The sequence below is a fragment of the Chiloscyllium plagiosum genome, unplaced genomic scaffold (assembly GCF_037043375.1).
Source record: "Chiloscyllium plagiosum isolate Xiang-an unplaced genomic scaffold, Cpla_swu_hap1 HiC_scaffold_3, whole genome shotgun sequence".
Taxonomy (NCBI): Eukaryota; Metazoa; Chordata; class Chondrichthyes; order Orectolobiformes; family Hemiscylliidae; genus Chiloscyllium; species Chiloscyllium plagiosum.
This window is the reverse complement of record NW_028270141.1, coordinates 44,439,676-44,454,799: the sequence shown is the minus strand read 5'-3', so window position 1 is coordinate 44,454,799 and position 15,124 is coordinate 44,439,676. Positions and strand designations below refer to the sequence as shown.

General features: G+C 47.6%; 1 protein-coding gene across 4 annotated transcripts in view; it reads left to right on the top strand.

The window, feature by feature from the left end:
* Nucleotides 1-15,124, top strand: part of vit (vitrin) — a 60,597-nt gene that overhangs the window by 14,396 nt on the left and 31,077 nt on the right. The window contains exons 4-13 of one of the 4 annotated variants that reach the window (XM_087978824.1): nt 361-517; nt 2,515-2,648; nt 4,782-4,859; nt 5,446-5,640; nt 8,320-8,379; nt 8,491-8,613; nt 11,742-11,807; nt 12,640-12,702; nt 14,469-14,519; nt 14,677-14,742. In XM_087978824.1, coding sequence (XP_087834950.1) covers nt 361-517; nt 2,515-2,648; nt 4,782-4,859; nt 5,446-5,640; nt 8,320-8,379; nt 8,491-8,613; nt 11,742-11,807; nt 12,640-12,702; nt 14,469-14,519; nt 14,677-14,742 — 993 coding nt within the window. The remainder of the gene's footprint in view (nt 1-360; nt 518-2,514; nt 2,649-4,781; nt 4,860-5,445; nt 5,641-8,319; nt 8,380-8,490; nt 8,614-11,741; nt 11,808-12,639; nt 12,703-14,468; nt 14,520-14,676; nt 14,743-15,124) is intronic. The other 3 variants (XM_087978833.1, XM_087978826.1, XM_087978840.1) reach the window with 3 other exon arrangements.

The following is a 15,124-nucleotide window of genomic DNA, read 5'->3' as shown; positions in this document are numbered from 1 at the left end:
TGTGGCTTAGTTGTGGAAAATATTTCCCATTGTGGGAAAGTTGTTTCAAATAGAAGCCATGTATATGCAAGCGCATCTAAATTCTATCAGGACTTCAGGAGAAATTTGTTACCTAAACAGTTTTGAGATCATTCCTGGACCCAGGACTGATCAGAAGTGGAATAATGGTTCAAGGTGGGAATAAACCAATGTTGGGTATAGATTAATCATGAATTCTCCTGCCTTCCCACTTTCCTGTTATCACTCTGTGCTTTGATTCTCATTTGATGGAGCCTGATTTTAATTCTGTGTAGGTGAGTGAATGAGTTTTAAGTGAATTCAAATCTTGTCTTCATTGTCTGTCTGTGTTTAATTCCCCAGCGGTGCCTCAGATAGACTGTGACATCAGAGCAGGCAAGATAAAGGTGTCTGAGTTTGTAGCCCGGTGCCCACCAGGATGTCTGGGCTCGAAGCAGGCCGTGTGGGGCACTGATATCTACGCCTCCATTTCCAGTGTGTGTGGAGCAGCTATTCACAGGTCAATATCTCTGCAGTTCTGTAATATTTGTCTTTTTTTGTCAGAGTTCACAAATATAATTTCTCTCCTTGGAAAGATAGGTCATTTTTATCTTGGATCTCAACCTGCTTAGACTCACAGAAGGCACAGGCACAGAGGGAGGCCATTCAACCCATTGCTAGATGACTAGATTGATATGTGGGACTGGATGGTTGAGATTGAGATTGGGGTTTAGGACAATGTGAGGTGAACTGATTGAAAAGTATAACATTTCCTCGAGGTCTTAGCAGGGAATTAACAGAAAGAGGACATTTTCTCAAGCTGGATAACTGAGAGCCATAGATCATAACATAAGAATAAGGACCAAGATGAGGTCAAATGGGAAATGCAGTTCTCTGCCCCAGAGAGCTGAAGATGCTCCCTTTCTGTGTATGTTCAAGACAGATATTGGGTGGTTTTTTAGCTCCTAAAGGACTCAGGTACTAATATTATGGGAGAGTAGAACCGAATGCACTCATGAGGTTATTGAGTGACAAGGCAAGCTTGAAGGGCCACATGTTCTATATCATATGTTCTCACGTTGTCTTCTGGGAAAGCTCACCTTTCACCCCTTTATTTCAAAAATATACTTTATGCATAATATATTCATGTATATTATATATGTATACACACACACACACAGTTACAAATGCAGTTTGACTTTGTCCAATAGCAAACATTGGAGTATGACCCTATTCAATAAACAATCCAAAGGCATCTCTTACTTGTACAAGATTATGTATTACATGCATTTGAGGCACCAGGAGGGTCCAATAACTTAACGGACCCCCATTTAACTTCAGCAGAAAGACCTCAGACAGTGGTCTTTTCCCACCGTGCTGTGGCGGCAGCTGCCCCAAGCTTCAGCGTGTCCCTCAGCCTGTAGTCCTGAACCTTGGAATGTGCCAGTCTGCAACACTTGGTCAATGTCAACTCTTTGTTCTGGAAGACTAACAAGTTTTGGGCAGACCAAAGAACATCCATTCCTTAGTACCTTCCCCGATCAGCCCCTGTACCATCTCTCTGAAAGAGTGAGTCTCTAAGGCCCTGCTACCCGCTCATTTGTGTTCCATGATTTGGAGCGATTTAATATTTGCTAAGCTTTCCCATGACATGTTCAACAATGTCATTTAAAAATTACCCAGGTAAAGCCATAATTCTTGAGTGATTCTTTGACAGCCTTCTGTACTGGCTCAACGTAACCAATGGAAAATGTCCTGAGATTGATAGACTTTTATTGGGTGAAGCAATTAAGGATATTGACCAGGTCCTGGGGCTGTTGTCTCCTATTTCCAAGAACCGTGCATTTGGAAATTTGGTCCTATTCATTCATCCTTCCCTATCACTGTAATTCATTCCAAAATGTCTGCATTGCCCAAATCCTGGCTATTTGCCACTTCTTCATTTTTAATCACCCATCTCAGTGATAACTTTGCCTTCAGATTTCCCTCCCTAAATTTCGCTCTCATTTAAGATGATCTTTATTGTTTAACCTTTGAAGCCAGCTTCTGGACACTGACCTTAATATCTCCTTATAAGGGTCATGTCAGATGTATATAAGAACTCTTATGGAGCATTTATAAGGGTTTACTGCATTAAGGGCATGATGAGGAATTGCGAATGTTTGGCATTCACCACAGCAGAGGACTGTGGAGGTTTAGTCATTGAGCATGTTTAGGTAGAGATTGACAGACCTCTGATTGCTAATAAAGTGAAGGGATATGGGGCTAATGTGGGGAAATGACATTGAAATGGATGGTCAGACATGATGGTACCAAATGGCAGAGAAGACTCAATGGGCTGAATGGCCTCTCCTGCTCTTATATTCCTGTGAAAGTCAGGCATACAGTGGAATGGATGAGTGTGGAGATCTTGGAGGGTAGCTGGGCTGGAGGAGGTTACTGAGATAGGAAGGGATTTTGAGAATGTGGATGAGAATTGGAGCAGAGAGTTGTTAACCAGCCCACTGTCTGTTGTAGTGGTGTCATCGACAACAGCGGAGGGAAAATTCACGTGCGGAAGGTGCCCAGCAGCTCCAGTTTCAAAGGGACTTTCTCCTATGGTGTTCGATCCCTGTCACTCCCCAGGTGGAGAGAGTCTTTCGTAGTGTCAGGTAACCATTTCCAAGCTTCACATTTAATTAACAAGCTCAAATTGAAGACTGTGCTTTGAAGGTTGTTTTTGCTTACTAGCTCTTATTGTGAAGCCTCATTCAGAGGGAGAGTAGATCAAAGAGTCAGATGTAGATGTCAAATCAAGCTCCTAATTCCAGTCATTGCAATTAGATAACTTACGGTGTGGAAACAGGCCCTTCGGCCCAACAAGTCCACACCGACCCACTGAAGCGCAACCCACCCATTCCCCTACATTTACCCCCTACCTAACATTACAGGCAATTTAGCCTGGCCAATTCACCTGACCTGCACATCTTTGGACTGTGGGAGGAAACCAGAGCACCCAGAGGAAACCCACGCAGACACGGGGAGAACGTGCAAACTCCACACAGTCAGTCACCTGAGGCGGGAATTGAACCCAGGCCTCTGGCGCTGTGAGGCAGCAGTGCTAACCACTGTGCCACCGTGTCGCAATTGATGAGAAGGAAATGAAAAAAACAAGTCTTGGTTTCCCGATCAACACCCAGTGGGTGAGGCTCATCTATCCTGCCTACCCCCCTCCCCCCCAAAAGAAACACCTTCTAAGGTTAACTCTGTCTTCTTACAATCATTTCCTGCCAGAGTTCAGTCAATTCTAATGCATACTTTGTGCACCATAACTACTTTGTAATCAAACTACCTTGGCTTTCAACCAAATAGTCAGGTTTGTCAAATTTGATTGGATGTATTCCCGGAGGTTACATCACATGACCACTTGTCTCTAACCACGATTTGGAGATGCTGGTGTTGGACTGGGGTGTACAAAGTTAAAAATCACACAACACCAGGTTATAGTCCAAAAAGTTTAATTGGAAGCACTAGCTTTCAGAGATGAAGGAGCGTCGCTCCGAAAGCTAGTGTGCTTCCACTTAAACCTGTTGGACTATAACCTGGTGTTGTGTGATTTTTAACTTTGTCTCTAACCACACTGCCTGGTCCAACAGCCTTTTATAATCTCCATTATCCTTTGTAATGAAGGTCTTCAAAGAAGCTGATTTGTCTCCTGAAGCTTTTACTCACTGTAGTATCCAAAGGATTTTACATTCCTGGAAATTCCTGACAAAATCTGGAGTGTTGGGAACCCGACAAATGTTCCTGTTTTACCTTGTGTAACTGTGAACCTTTGTTAACTATCTGACAAAATCATTATCAGGCTTGTCTCCTTTCCACTGAGACAATAAACAGGGGCCCCCTTCTGCCCTCTCAGGTGGGTGTAAAAGATGCCAGGAACTTTATGAGAGGAGCAGGGTACTCTCCAGTGTCCTGGTCAATATTTATGCCTCAGTTGCCATCACAACAAAAAGTTTGTCTCATTTCCTGTGTGTGGAAGCTTGCTGTGAGCAAATGGGTTGCTGCATTTCCTGTAATACTCCAAAGGTTATTACTCTGGAAGGTGTGTGAACTTGATTAAGCTCCTTATTTCTACAGCAATGTGGAACTGTGTAGTAATGTTGAAGTGAATATTATGAGTCTGTGTGGATGAAAGGACGCCCTTCCTAAGAGCAGCACTCTCAGAGAGGGAGGGAGAGAGAGAGAGAGAGAGAGGGAGACTGTGTACAATTCACAGCTACATTTATGAGGATAGGAGCCAGAAGTAAGATTTGCATTTATATATCAACATCAAATCCTCAAGATATCTGAAACCACTTCAGAGCCAACTAGCTACTTTTATGGAAGTCAATCAGTGCACAGCAAGCTCCCACAAACAGCAATACAATAATGAACTGATCATCTGTTTTTGTGAACATGATTGAGAGATAGGTAATTGGTCAGGACCCTGAGGAGAAACCCTCTGATCCTCCTTCAAACCGAGGCCTGCATTATTTAACATCAGTAGAGAGGACAGACAGGCACCTCAGTTTGTTGTCTCACCTGAGAGGTAGCACCTTTGGCAGTGTTGCACCTGAACAGCAGCTTCAGATTTTTTTGTGCTCCGGTTTTGGGAGTGGCCTGAGCTCAGAAGCTCCTAGACTGAGGTGAGAGTATCATCCGCTGAGCCATGACAAACCCGTCTGAGATATGACTGTGCTCTCTGTGATGTTAGGCCTTGTGAACAGGCATTAACCAAACTCTCCTTCTGCCTGTCCCTCCAGGCCCCAAACAACAGAAAGGAGTGACATATCCATCAATTCTTGAATTTCTTCCTTCGAGAACCTCAAGAATTAGGACAGGTGAGTATTTTGGTGTGGAGCTGGTGACCCGGGACAGGAATGACCTGCTCTGTTAATCATGATGTTCCAGTTAGAGACTCTCCTGTGAAACCCAGAATATTCCTCAGCCAAACAGATCAGCTAGAATTCTACTTTTCCATTTGGAGAAACACTGATGGCATTGCCACAAAATTACAAAGTATCAATGGAAACAGGTACTAGGGATAGGACCCTTGGCTCAGAGTCAGCCCTAGTCTGTGCTGGGTTAGCTGAAAGTCAGCTGTGAGGGGCTGGAGATTATGCATCACTGACCCTTTGCAGAGAGAGGGAGGAAATAGCATCCCCATTTCCCCTTCTGATCACTACCTAGTGATCCGGTGCAAACACAGTAGGCTGAATGGCCTCATACTCCACTGAGATTGGAGTTAGATTGGAAGTTGAGTGATTTTTTTCTGAAACCATGCCAAAGGTTGTGGGTTTTGGGGTGTCGGGGCGAATTGTTTGAATGAGGCCATCAGGGGAAAGGGCCATTTTGATTTGATTCGAAGTTAACTTGTGGCATATTATGAATATGTTTCTTTTCTGGATAATGGGCTATTTTATATAGGGAAGCTGAAGACGACCAAGACACCACCCACTACTACAGCCACAACTCTCAAACCAACCAGCAGCAAGAGTCCCACACAGCAACCTCTGCATGTTGCACATGACGTCACTACCAGCAAAATCCCTGAGCCAAGGACCTTCATGTTAAGCAGCCCCTCACAGCAGCCTGCTCGCTCTCAGCCGATGAGGGATGAAGGTTTGTGGCACTGGGGAACTGGGGAATTGGGGCACTGGGGCACTGGGGAACTGGGGAACTGGGCTACTGGGGAACTGGGGAATTGGGGCACTGGGGAACTGGAGAACTGGAGAACTGGGGAACTGGGGCACTGGGGAACTGGGACACCGGGGAACTGGGGCACTGGGGAACTGGGGAACTGGGGCACTGGGGAACTGGGGCACTGGGGAACTGGGGCACTGGGGAACTGGGGAACTGGGGCACTGGGAAACTGGGGCACTGGGGCACTGGGGAACTGGGGCACTGGGGAACTGGGGAACTGGGGCACTGGGGAACTGGGACACTGGGGAACTGGGGCACTAGGGAACGGGGGCACTGGGGAGAAGGGAGCGGGGCACTGGGGAACTGGGTAACTGCGCAACAGGGGAACTGGAGCACTGGGGAACTGGGGCACTCAGGCATTGGGGAACTGGGGAACTGGGGCACTGGGGCACTGAGGAACTGGGGAACAAGGGCAATGGGGAATTGGGGAACTGCGGCACTGGGGAATTGGAGCACTGGGACACTGGGGAACTGGGGCACTCAGGCACTGGGGCACTGGGGAACTGGGGCACTGGGGAACTGGGGCACTGGGGAACTGGGGAACTGGGGAACTGGGGAACTGGGGAACTGGGGAACTGAGGCACTGGGGCACTGGGGCACTGGGGAACAGGGGGACAGGGGAACTGGGGCACTGAGGAACTGGGGAATTGGGGAACAAGGGAGCAGAGGAACTGCAGCACTGGGGAACTGGAGCACTGGGGCACTCAGGCGCTGGGGAACTGGAGCACTGGGGAACTGGGGCACTCAGGCACTGGGGAACTGGGGAACTGAGGCACTGGCACACTGGGGAACTGGGGGCACTGAGGCACTGGGGCACTGGTGCACTGGGGAACTGGAGCACAGAGGCACTGGGGCACTGGGGAACTGGGAAACTGGGGCACTGGTGCACTGGGGCACTGGAGAACAGGGGAACTGGGGCACTGGGACACTGAGGCACAGGGGTACTGGGGAACAGGGGAACTGGGGCACTGGGACACTGAGGAACTGGGAAACAGGAGAACAAAGGAACTGGGGCACTGAGGCACTGAGGAACTGGGGCACTGTGGAACTGGGGAACTGGGGCACTGTGGAACTGGGGAACTGGGGCACTGGGCCTGGGAGGTGTTCAGGATTCCTCAGTGAGCATCTCCTCCTGAAGAAGTTGTGTTAATATCCTTTGCCGTGAGAGGAACCGTTTTTTCTTGTATCTACTCTGTTATGTTGTGGCTGTACAGGATTAGGCCACTGTTGGAATATTGCATGTAATTCTGGTCTCCTTCCTATCGGAAGGATGTTGTGAAATTTGAAAGGGTTCAGAAAAGATTTACAATGATGTCAGAATTGGAAGATTTGAGCTATAAGGAGAGGCTGAACAGGCTGGGGCTGCTTTCCCTGGAGGCTGAGGGGTGACCTTATAGAGGTTTATAAAATCATGAGGGGCATGGATAGGGTAAATAGGCAAAGTCTTTTCCCTGGGGTCAGGGAATCCAGAACTAGAGGGCATAGGTTTAGGGTGAGAGGAGAAAGATATAAAAGAGACCTAAATGGCAACTTTTTCACACAGAGGGTGGAATGAGCTGCCAGAGGAAGTGGTGGAGACTGGTACAATTGCAACATTTAAGAGGCATTTAGATGGATATATGAATAGGAAGGGTTTGGAGGGATATGGGCCGGGTGCTGGCAGGTGGGACTAGATTGGGTTGGGATATCTGGTTGGCATGGACGGGTTGGACCGAAGGGTCTGTTTCCATGCTGTACATCTCTATGACTCTATGTCAAAACCTTCTAATATTAAAGACCCTGATTAGGCCCTGCCTCAGCCTTTCCCCAAGATAGATGAGACCTTTCCTGATGTGTTTACCCCCACATTTCTGTACAATCCTCATAAATCTGTTTCATGCCCTGTCTAGTGTCAGTGTTTCCTTTTTATTTCAGAGGCCAGACCATAATTGGTTCTTTAAGTGTGATCTAACCAAGGGTATTGACTAAACCAAGGTTTAGTATTCGACCCCTATGCTTCAATTCTATCCCCCTCGAAATAAAATACAGTGCTTGCTTTGGTTTTTAACCCTCCTGCTAACCAGGGATGTAACTTTCAACATTTAGTGTATTTCTACTCCTTGTTCCTCTATTTTACCGAAACGCTCATGTTCCAGGTAATTAATGTCCTCCCTGTTCTTCCATCCTCACATTTTATCTGGTGCGACATCACTTTCCAATTATTTGTCCATTCTGCAAGTTTATTGGAGTGCTGCTGTAAGTTGTAGCAGTCCTCCTCTGTAATGACCATCCCTGTCCTCCCATTACTTTATTCTTGAGGGTCTCACCAGACCCTCTATCTGGTGATTATATAACATCAGACCCTTTGGATTACAGCTGTTTGGGGCCTCTCCATTTTCGGAATGTTTCAGCAGCTTGGAGTACTTGCTGGCATCACCCACTGTTTCTTTTTAAATGAATGATGTCAATTGTGGGTCACTTCCTCTCCCCTCATGGTGGTCCAGGACAGCGATCAGGTAGGCAGTGCATGACATATCCACTCCGTTTGTCTATCTGCGTTGTTTCGGGTTTGTAATGCCAGAGGAATCCTGATTGATGGACTGATGGTTTCCTTTCCAGCATTCCGAGGATTTCCCGCATCCGACTTCACCAGCAGGAACTACCCTCCACCACGTGCAGGTACCGGGCTAGTGTTTACCTGACTTTGTGTTTACCTGAGTCGCATATTACTGTGGGATCATACTGTGTAATGCTGAACTCTGCTTTTGTCACCCTCTTCCCCCACCCCAGGAGTCCACCGCCAGGAGCCAGCCATCACATTGCACAGGACGGGCAGTTTGGGTGCTAGTTTCGGTATGTTCGGTCCAGACACTTTCAAAACACGCTGGACAACTTGCTTCTGCTCCGCCAGAGGTTTTGTTTTCTGCTTTTCTTCTTGTTTCTTCATTCATCTTCCATTCCCTCAGTCTTTATTTTACCTCGTTCCTCTCACCTCTCACCTCTCCTTCTCCAAATACAGCACAATGGTCAAATGGTCACAATAAAGTCTGCGTGAGAGTGTGTGTATGTGTGTCTGTGTGTGTGTGTGTCTGTGTGTGTGTCTGTGTGTCTGTCAGTGCGAGTGTCTGTGTGTGTGTGTCAGTGTGAGTGACTGTCGGGTGGGTGTGTATGTCAGTGTGAGTGTCTGTCGGTTGGGTGTGTGTATGTCAGTGTGAGTGTCTGTCGGTTGGGTGTGTGTATGTCAGTGTGAGTGTCTGTCGGGTGGGTGTGTATGTCAGTGTGAGTGACTGTCGGGTGGGTGTGTATGTCAGTGTGAGTGACTGTCGGGTGGGTGGGTATGTCAGTGTGAGTGTCTGTCGGGTGGGTGGGTGTGTGTGTCAGTGTGAGTGTCTGTCGGGTGGGTGTGTATGTCAGTGTGAGTGACTGTCGGGTGGGTGTGTATATCAGTGTGAGTGACTGTCGGGTGGGTGGGTATGTCAGTGTGAGTGTCTGTCGGGTGGGTGGGTGTGTGTGTCAGTGTGAGTGTCTGTCGGGTGGGGGAGTGTGTGTGTCAGTGTGAGTGTCTGTCGGGTGGGTGTGTATGTCAGTGTGAGTGACTGTCGGGTGGGTGTGTGTGTCAGTGTGAGTGTCTGTCGGGTGGGTGGGTGTGTCAGTGTAAGTGTCTGTCGGGTGGGGGAGTGTGTCAGTGTGAGTATCTGTCGGGGGGGTGGGTGTGTGTGTCAGTGTGAGTGTCTGTCAGGTGGGTGTGTGTGTCAGTGTGAGTGTCTGTCAGGTGGGTGGGTGTGTGTGTCAGTGTGAGTGTCTGTCGGGTGGGTGGGTGTGTGTGTCAGTGTGAGTGTCTGTTGGGTGGGGAGTGTGTCAGTGTGAGTATCTGTCGGGTGGGTGGGTGTGTGTGTCAGTGTGAGTGTCTGTCAGGTGGGTGGGTGTGTGTGTCAGTGTGAGTGTCTGTCGGGTGGGTGTGTATGTTAGTGTGAGTGACTGTCGGGTGGGTGTGTATGTCAGTGTGAGTGACTGTCGGGTGGGTGTGTATATCAGTGTGAGTGACTGTCGGGTGGGTGGGTATGTCAGTGTGAGTGTCTGTCGGATGGGTGGGTGTGTGTGTCAGTGTGAGTGTCTGTCGGGTGGGTGTGTGTGTCAGTGTAAGTGTCTGTCGGGTGGGGGAGTGTGTCAGTGTGAGTATCTGTCGGGGGGGTGGGTGTGTGTGTCAGTGTGAGTGTCTGTCGGGTGGGTGGGTGTGTGTGTCAGTGTGAGTGTCTGTCAGGTGGGTGTGTGTGTCAGTGTGAGTGTCTGTCAGGTGGGTGGGTGTGTGTGTCAGTGTGAGTGTCTGTCAGGTGGGTGTGTGTGTCAGTGTGAGTGTCTGTCAGGTGGGTGGGTGTGTGTGTCAGTGTGAGTGTCTGTCGGGTGGGTGGGTGTGTGTGTCAGTGTGAGTGTCTGTCGGGTGGGTGTGTATGTCAGTGTGAGTGACTGTCGGGTGGGTGGGTATGTCAGTGTGAGTGTCTGTCGGGTGGGTGGGTGTGTGTGTCAGTGTGAGTGTCTGTCGGGTGGGTGGGTGTGTGTGTCAGTGTGAGTGTCTGTCGGGTGGGTGGGTGTGTGTGTCAGTGTGAGTGTCTGTCGGGTGGGTGGGTGTGTGTGTCAGTGTGAGTGTCTGTCGGGTGGGTGGGTCTGTGTGTCAGTATGAGTGTCTGTCAGGTGGGTGGGTGTGTGAGTCAGTGTGAGTGTCTGTCGGGTGGGTGGGTGTGTGTGTCAGTGTGAGTGTCTGTTGGGTGGGGAGTGTGTCAGTGTGAGTATCTGTCGGGTGGGTGGGTGTGTGTGTCAGTGTGAGTGTCTGTCAGGTGGGTGGGTGTGTGTGTCTGTGTGAGTGTCTGTCGGGTGGGGGAGTGTGTCACTGTGAGTGTGTATGGTTGTGTCGGTGTAGGGATGGGTCAGTGTGAGTGTCTGTGTGTGTGTGTGTGCTGTATTCCAGGGCAGCCCGAGACAGCCTCTGTGGTTGGTTAAGGCAACCATTTTGGTAGTGTCTCTCTCTTACCTTCTGGTTTCACAAGACACAGGGCATGGCCAAGCTCTGAGTGATTCCTTCAGCAAGCCAATGTTCCAGCTGCTATTCTCCTTGCTGAGTGCACCTTGACCTTTTGGCAGGGACCTCAGACAGCTTCTGCATCTCATACCGTAGGGTCATTGATCACTGGGGCTGGACAGGCCATTCACCAGGGAATGCCAATCATTCTCAAACTGACTACGTTGCAACATTAAATGTATTGGTTATAAAGCATTTTGGGAGGGTGTGAAAAGCACTATAAAAATACAAGTCTCTCTTTTTCTTATAAAATTTCCACACTTTCACCATATTTCTTCCAAAACTTGATTCACTAATTGTACGTTAGTTGTACATTGTAAAAGGTAAAGTCAAAGTCACCATAATCCCAGAGGACCACAGGGCTGCTCTCACTAGAGAGCGCGAGAGAGAGGGAGACAAACTGGTGGTGGTTTAACCTGAGGGTGTCTATGCCGCAGGTGAGGGGAGAGACTGAGAAGGAGAGTCCTTCATGTTAACCTCAGCCAATGCAGGAATTGAAATTGCGCGATCGGTATCACCCTATGTTGCAAACCAACATGAGGGGGTAGGTTAGCTGAGACATTGTCAGGACACATGAGATGGAGCAGATAAAACAGAGATTACTATTACTGAGAAAATAACAAGATTTGAAAAATGTTTGTATGATCAGAATCCTACTTAACTCTTACCAACTGTATTTGAATGTAATTGTCGTAGTTTTGCAAATTGTGGATTATTGTGTATGAGATGCAAAACAAATCGATTCCAATTCAGTGAGTTGCTTCATTATAACTGCAATGGGAACCTTCTATTTCCATGTCATTTCCCACAAGTTTGTGTTTTAACTGACTGTAGGGTGGCAAGGAGGACCGGGCAGCTTGTTCTGGGGGAGACGTTGGTCTCAAATGTTTGGTGGTTCCTATTGTGACTTGGCCAACAGCAGAAGGATGCAGTTTCAACCACTGACACTTTTCTGTATTTGCAACAGCTAACGGTGAGCTCGTGACTGACCCTGCATACGCCTGGACAGACACCGAGACCAATAACAAACCAGGTCAGGCACGCATGCAGCATGTGAACTGTCTCCCCTCTCCTGCACACAATCTGGGGAGGGAGGGGAACCGCTGAGAGAGGCTGAAATTCCCAGTAGTTCCCAAATTCCCACCTGAGATATGGCATGGGAACACAAGATATCACACCAAATCCCAGGCTCTAATTCGGACATCATAGAGTGAGCCCATTCAGCCCATTAAGACTGCTCCAGCCCAATGATATGGCTATCCAATTCCTTCCAAGCTGTAAACATCTCCTCTTCAGGTATTTATCTAATACCCTTTTGAACATTATTACAGAGTTTGCTCCCTTCACCGTTTCAAGTTAAGGCATTCCAGATCCCAACAATTCCGTATAAAATTACTTCTCTGCTTCTCTCTCTGGTTCTTTTATTAATGATCTCCTGTTGCTTACCTCTCCTGCTTTGCTCTATATAGACCCTATAACAACTGCCTGCCTTCCCTGAAGTGAGGAGAGCAATCCCACCTTCTCCAATCCCTCAGCTCTGGTACGATTCCAGTTAATGTGTCCATTTTGTTCTTGGGCATGTCCCACTGATTTCCAGGTGTTGTCGGATAGTGTCCTTTAATCTCCACGCTGGATGGCTGTTCAGTCCCAGTGTGTAGGATGTGGGAGGCATATGCCAATCTGCACAGAACGGGGCTGCCTAACCCTCACACTCATAAAGTTGCAGAGTCATAGAGATATACAGCACGGAAACAGACCCTTCGGTCCAACTCGTCCATACCGACCAGATATCCCAACCCAATCCAGTCCCCCTGCCATGGTTTGTGCAATCACTGCTGCTTTTAAATTGAGTTTCTGCTCCCTAGGTTACAACTCCAAGTCTGGATTATTGGACTACGGGAAATGGGTTCTCAGCCATGGGGAAAGCAGTGAGTACATTTGGTCTTACCTTTCTCCTGGACTTTTTTCACTTATTCATTTGTGGGATGTGGCATTGTTGTCTGGGCCAGTATTTATCGCCCGTCCATAGTGGCCCTTGAGAAGGTGTGGTGAGCTGCCGCAGTCCTCCTGCTGTGGGTTGATCCATTAAGGAGGGAATTCCAGGATTTTGTCCCAGTGACAATGAAGAAATAGTGATATATTTCCAAGTCAAGAAGGTGATTGGCTTGGAGGGGAACTTGAAGGTGGTGGTGTTCCCATGTCATTGCTGACCTTGTCCTTCTAGATGGAAGTGGCTGTGGGTTTGAAAGGTGCTGTCTGAGGATCTTCGGTGAATTTCTACCGTGCATCTTGTAGCTAGTACTGAGTGTTGCTACTGAGCGTCAGTGATGGGGGGTGTGGATGCTTATGGGTGTGATGCCAATCAAGTGGGCTGCTTTGTCCTGGATGGTGTCCAGCTCCTTGAGTGTCATTGGGGCTGCATCTGTCCAGGTAAGTGTGACTGACTTGTGCCTTGTAGGCTGGTGGACAGGCTTTGGGGAGGCAGGAGGTGAGTTACTCGGCGCAGTATTCCTAGCTTCTGACCTGCTCTTGTAGCCACTGTATTCATGTGGCGAGTCCAGTTGAGTTTCTGGTCAATGATAAACTCCAGGATGTTGGCAGTGGGAAATTGAATGATGGTAACCCCATTGAATGTCAATGGGCGGTGATTAGATTCTAGATACAGTTATTAAAGAGAGTCAATACTTACCTTGGAGCAGGGAGAGGTGAATGGGCCACACTGCATACCTTGTTCCTTTTACTTGACTGGGAAGAGAGGGAGAGTGCAACCACTCTGCATGTAGCTGACACATTTCATGTAAAAGCAGGATTTTGACACTGAAGTTTTAGGTTATCACCTAATGGAGATTCTCACAGGTTTGGTACATGGTGACCTTCGACAGGTATTTGAGATAAAGGCACATTGCTCAGTTCCTTTTCCCACCTACACATTGATATAGCGTTGAAATCCTGAAGGACAATTCACCAGGAGATACATCTCAAGGCAGCGCAACTCAGGGAGTAGACCTTGATCTGGTCATTTGACCTTTGATTTGCCTGCCTTAGGCTGATGAATTTGGTATTGCTCTCCTCATGAAAATGTGAGGATCATAATCTGCTCCCAGAAACAGTTAGTGTTTATTCGTTCAATTACAAAGTGGGACAATTGTATTTTCTCCAGATAATAACATTTTGAGAATGGAGCATATGAGTGAGCTGTTAAATCAGATGCAGAGAAGACATTTATGCTTGTGGAAACGAAGGCCTATGGATCCTAAATACAAGATAATCACAAACAAATCTGATAATCTTAGGAGTAAGGAGACTGTGGAACTTTCGACCACACAGCAGTACATTGAAGGGAAATGTGTGAGGGCGGAAAGGATATACAGAGTGTGCGATGAAGTAAAGTGGGAGGAGACTGAGGTAAATCATAAATACTGAATGGGCAGAGTGGCCAGCACTTGCCTGTGCTGGAAAGTCTGTAATTCTATGTCATTTGAAACTTAGAGTATGACCCTTTCTTCGGAAGGTCTTCATCACTGGAGTTTTCCTCAGCGCCCCTCTGGGTCACACATTGGCAGAGAGGGATCACTGATTACTCAACAATTTTGCATCATTATATCATGTGACTAGCAGAACAATAGCAGGCAAAGTGGATGGACATTGATAATTTATTTCAGTCTGGTAATCCCTGTGCTGTGATCATTGGCAGGTCACAGAGCCCAGGATCCCGTTTTGTGGAAGTTGGACTCTTTAGCCCCTGGTAAGTGATCTGTCTTTCAGGTGTTGATTGTGTGTGTGTGTGTGTGTGTAGGAAGTAATGGCATACTGGAATGTTGTGAAATGTAGTTAGGCTTCATAGTTTATGGAAGTTATGGACATTAAAGTTACAAATAAACATTTCCCTTTTATTTTTGAAGGTCAAAGACATGGGCAGAGAGGGAGCCAACTGTGGGGATCTAGCCCAGAATCATTCGAGACACAAAGTATGTAAATTTAATTCTATTTCATCAGTTGCCAGGCAGTTCTGGCTCTCTCCTGGTTTTTGTAAAACTGGAGCTAGACAATAGATCCCCTGAATAGCAGTGAAACTACAGAATAGAAAGGAGTATTCAGTCCAAACGCCTCTGCTATTGGCCAGCACGTCTTCATCTGGCAGGGGTTATTGTATTGAATGAGAATGGATGTAGTTCAAGCCCCTGATGGTTTTATTTGTTATAGACTTCCCTGAGTCTCCATTGTTTTGGGTTGAAGTCTTACTTTGGCCCAGATCTTTCTGAGGGTTTTCTGCAGCACAAGCTCATTAATGCAGTGAGAGTGGGAGCCACATTGTATCTTCCCCAGACACAGGGCATGAGTCCATTGCTT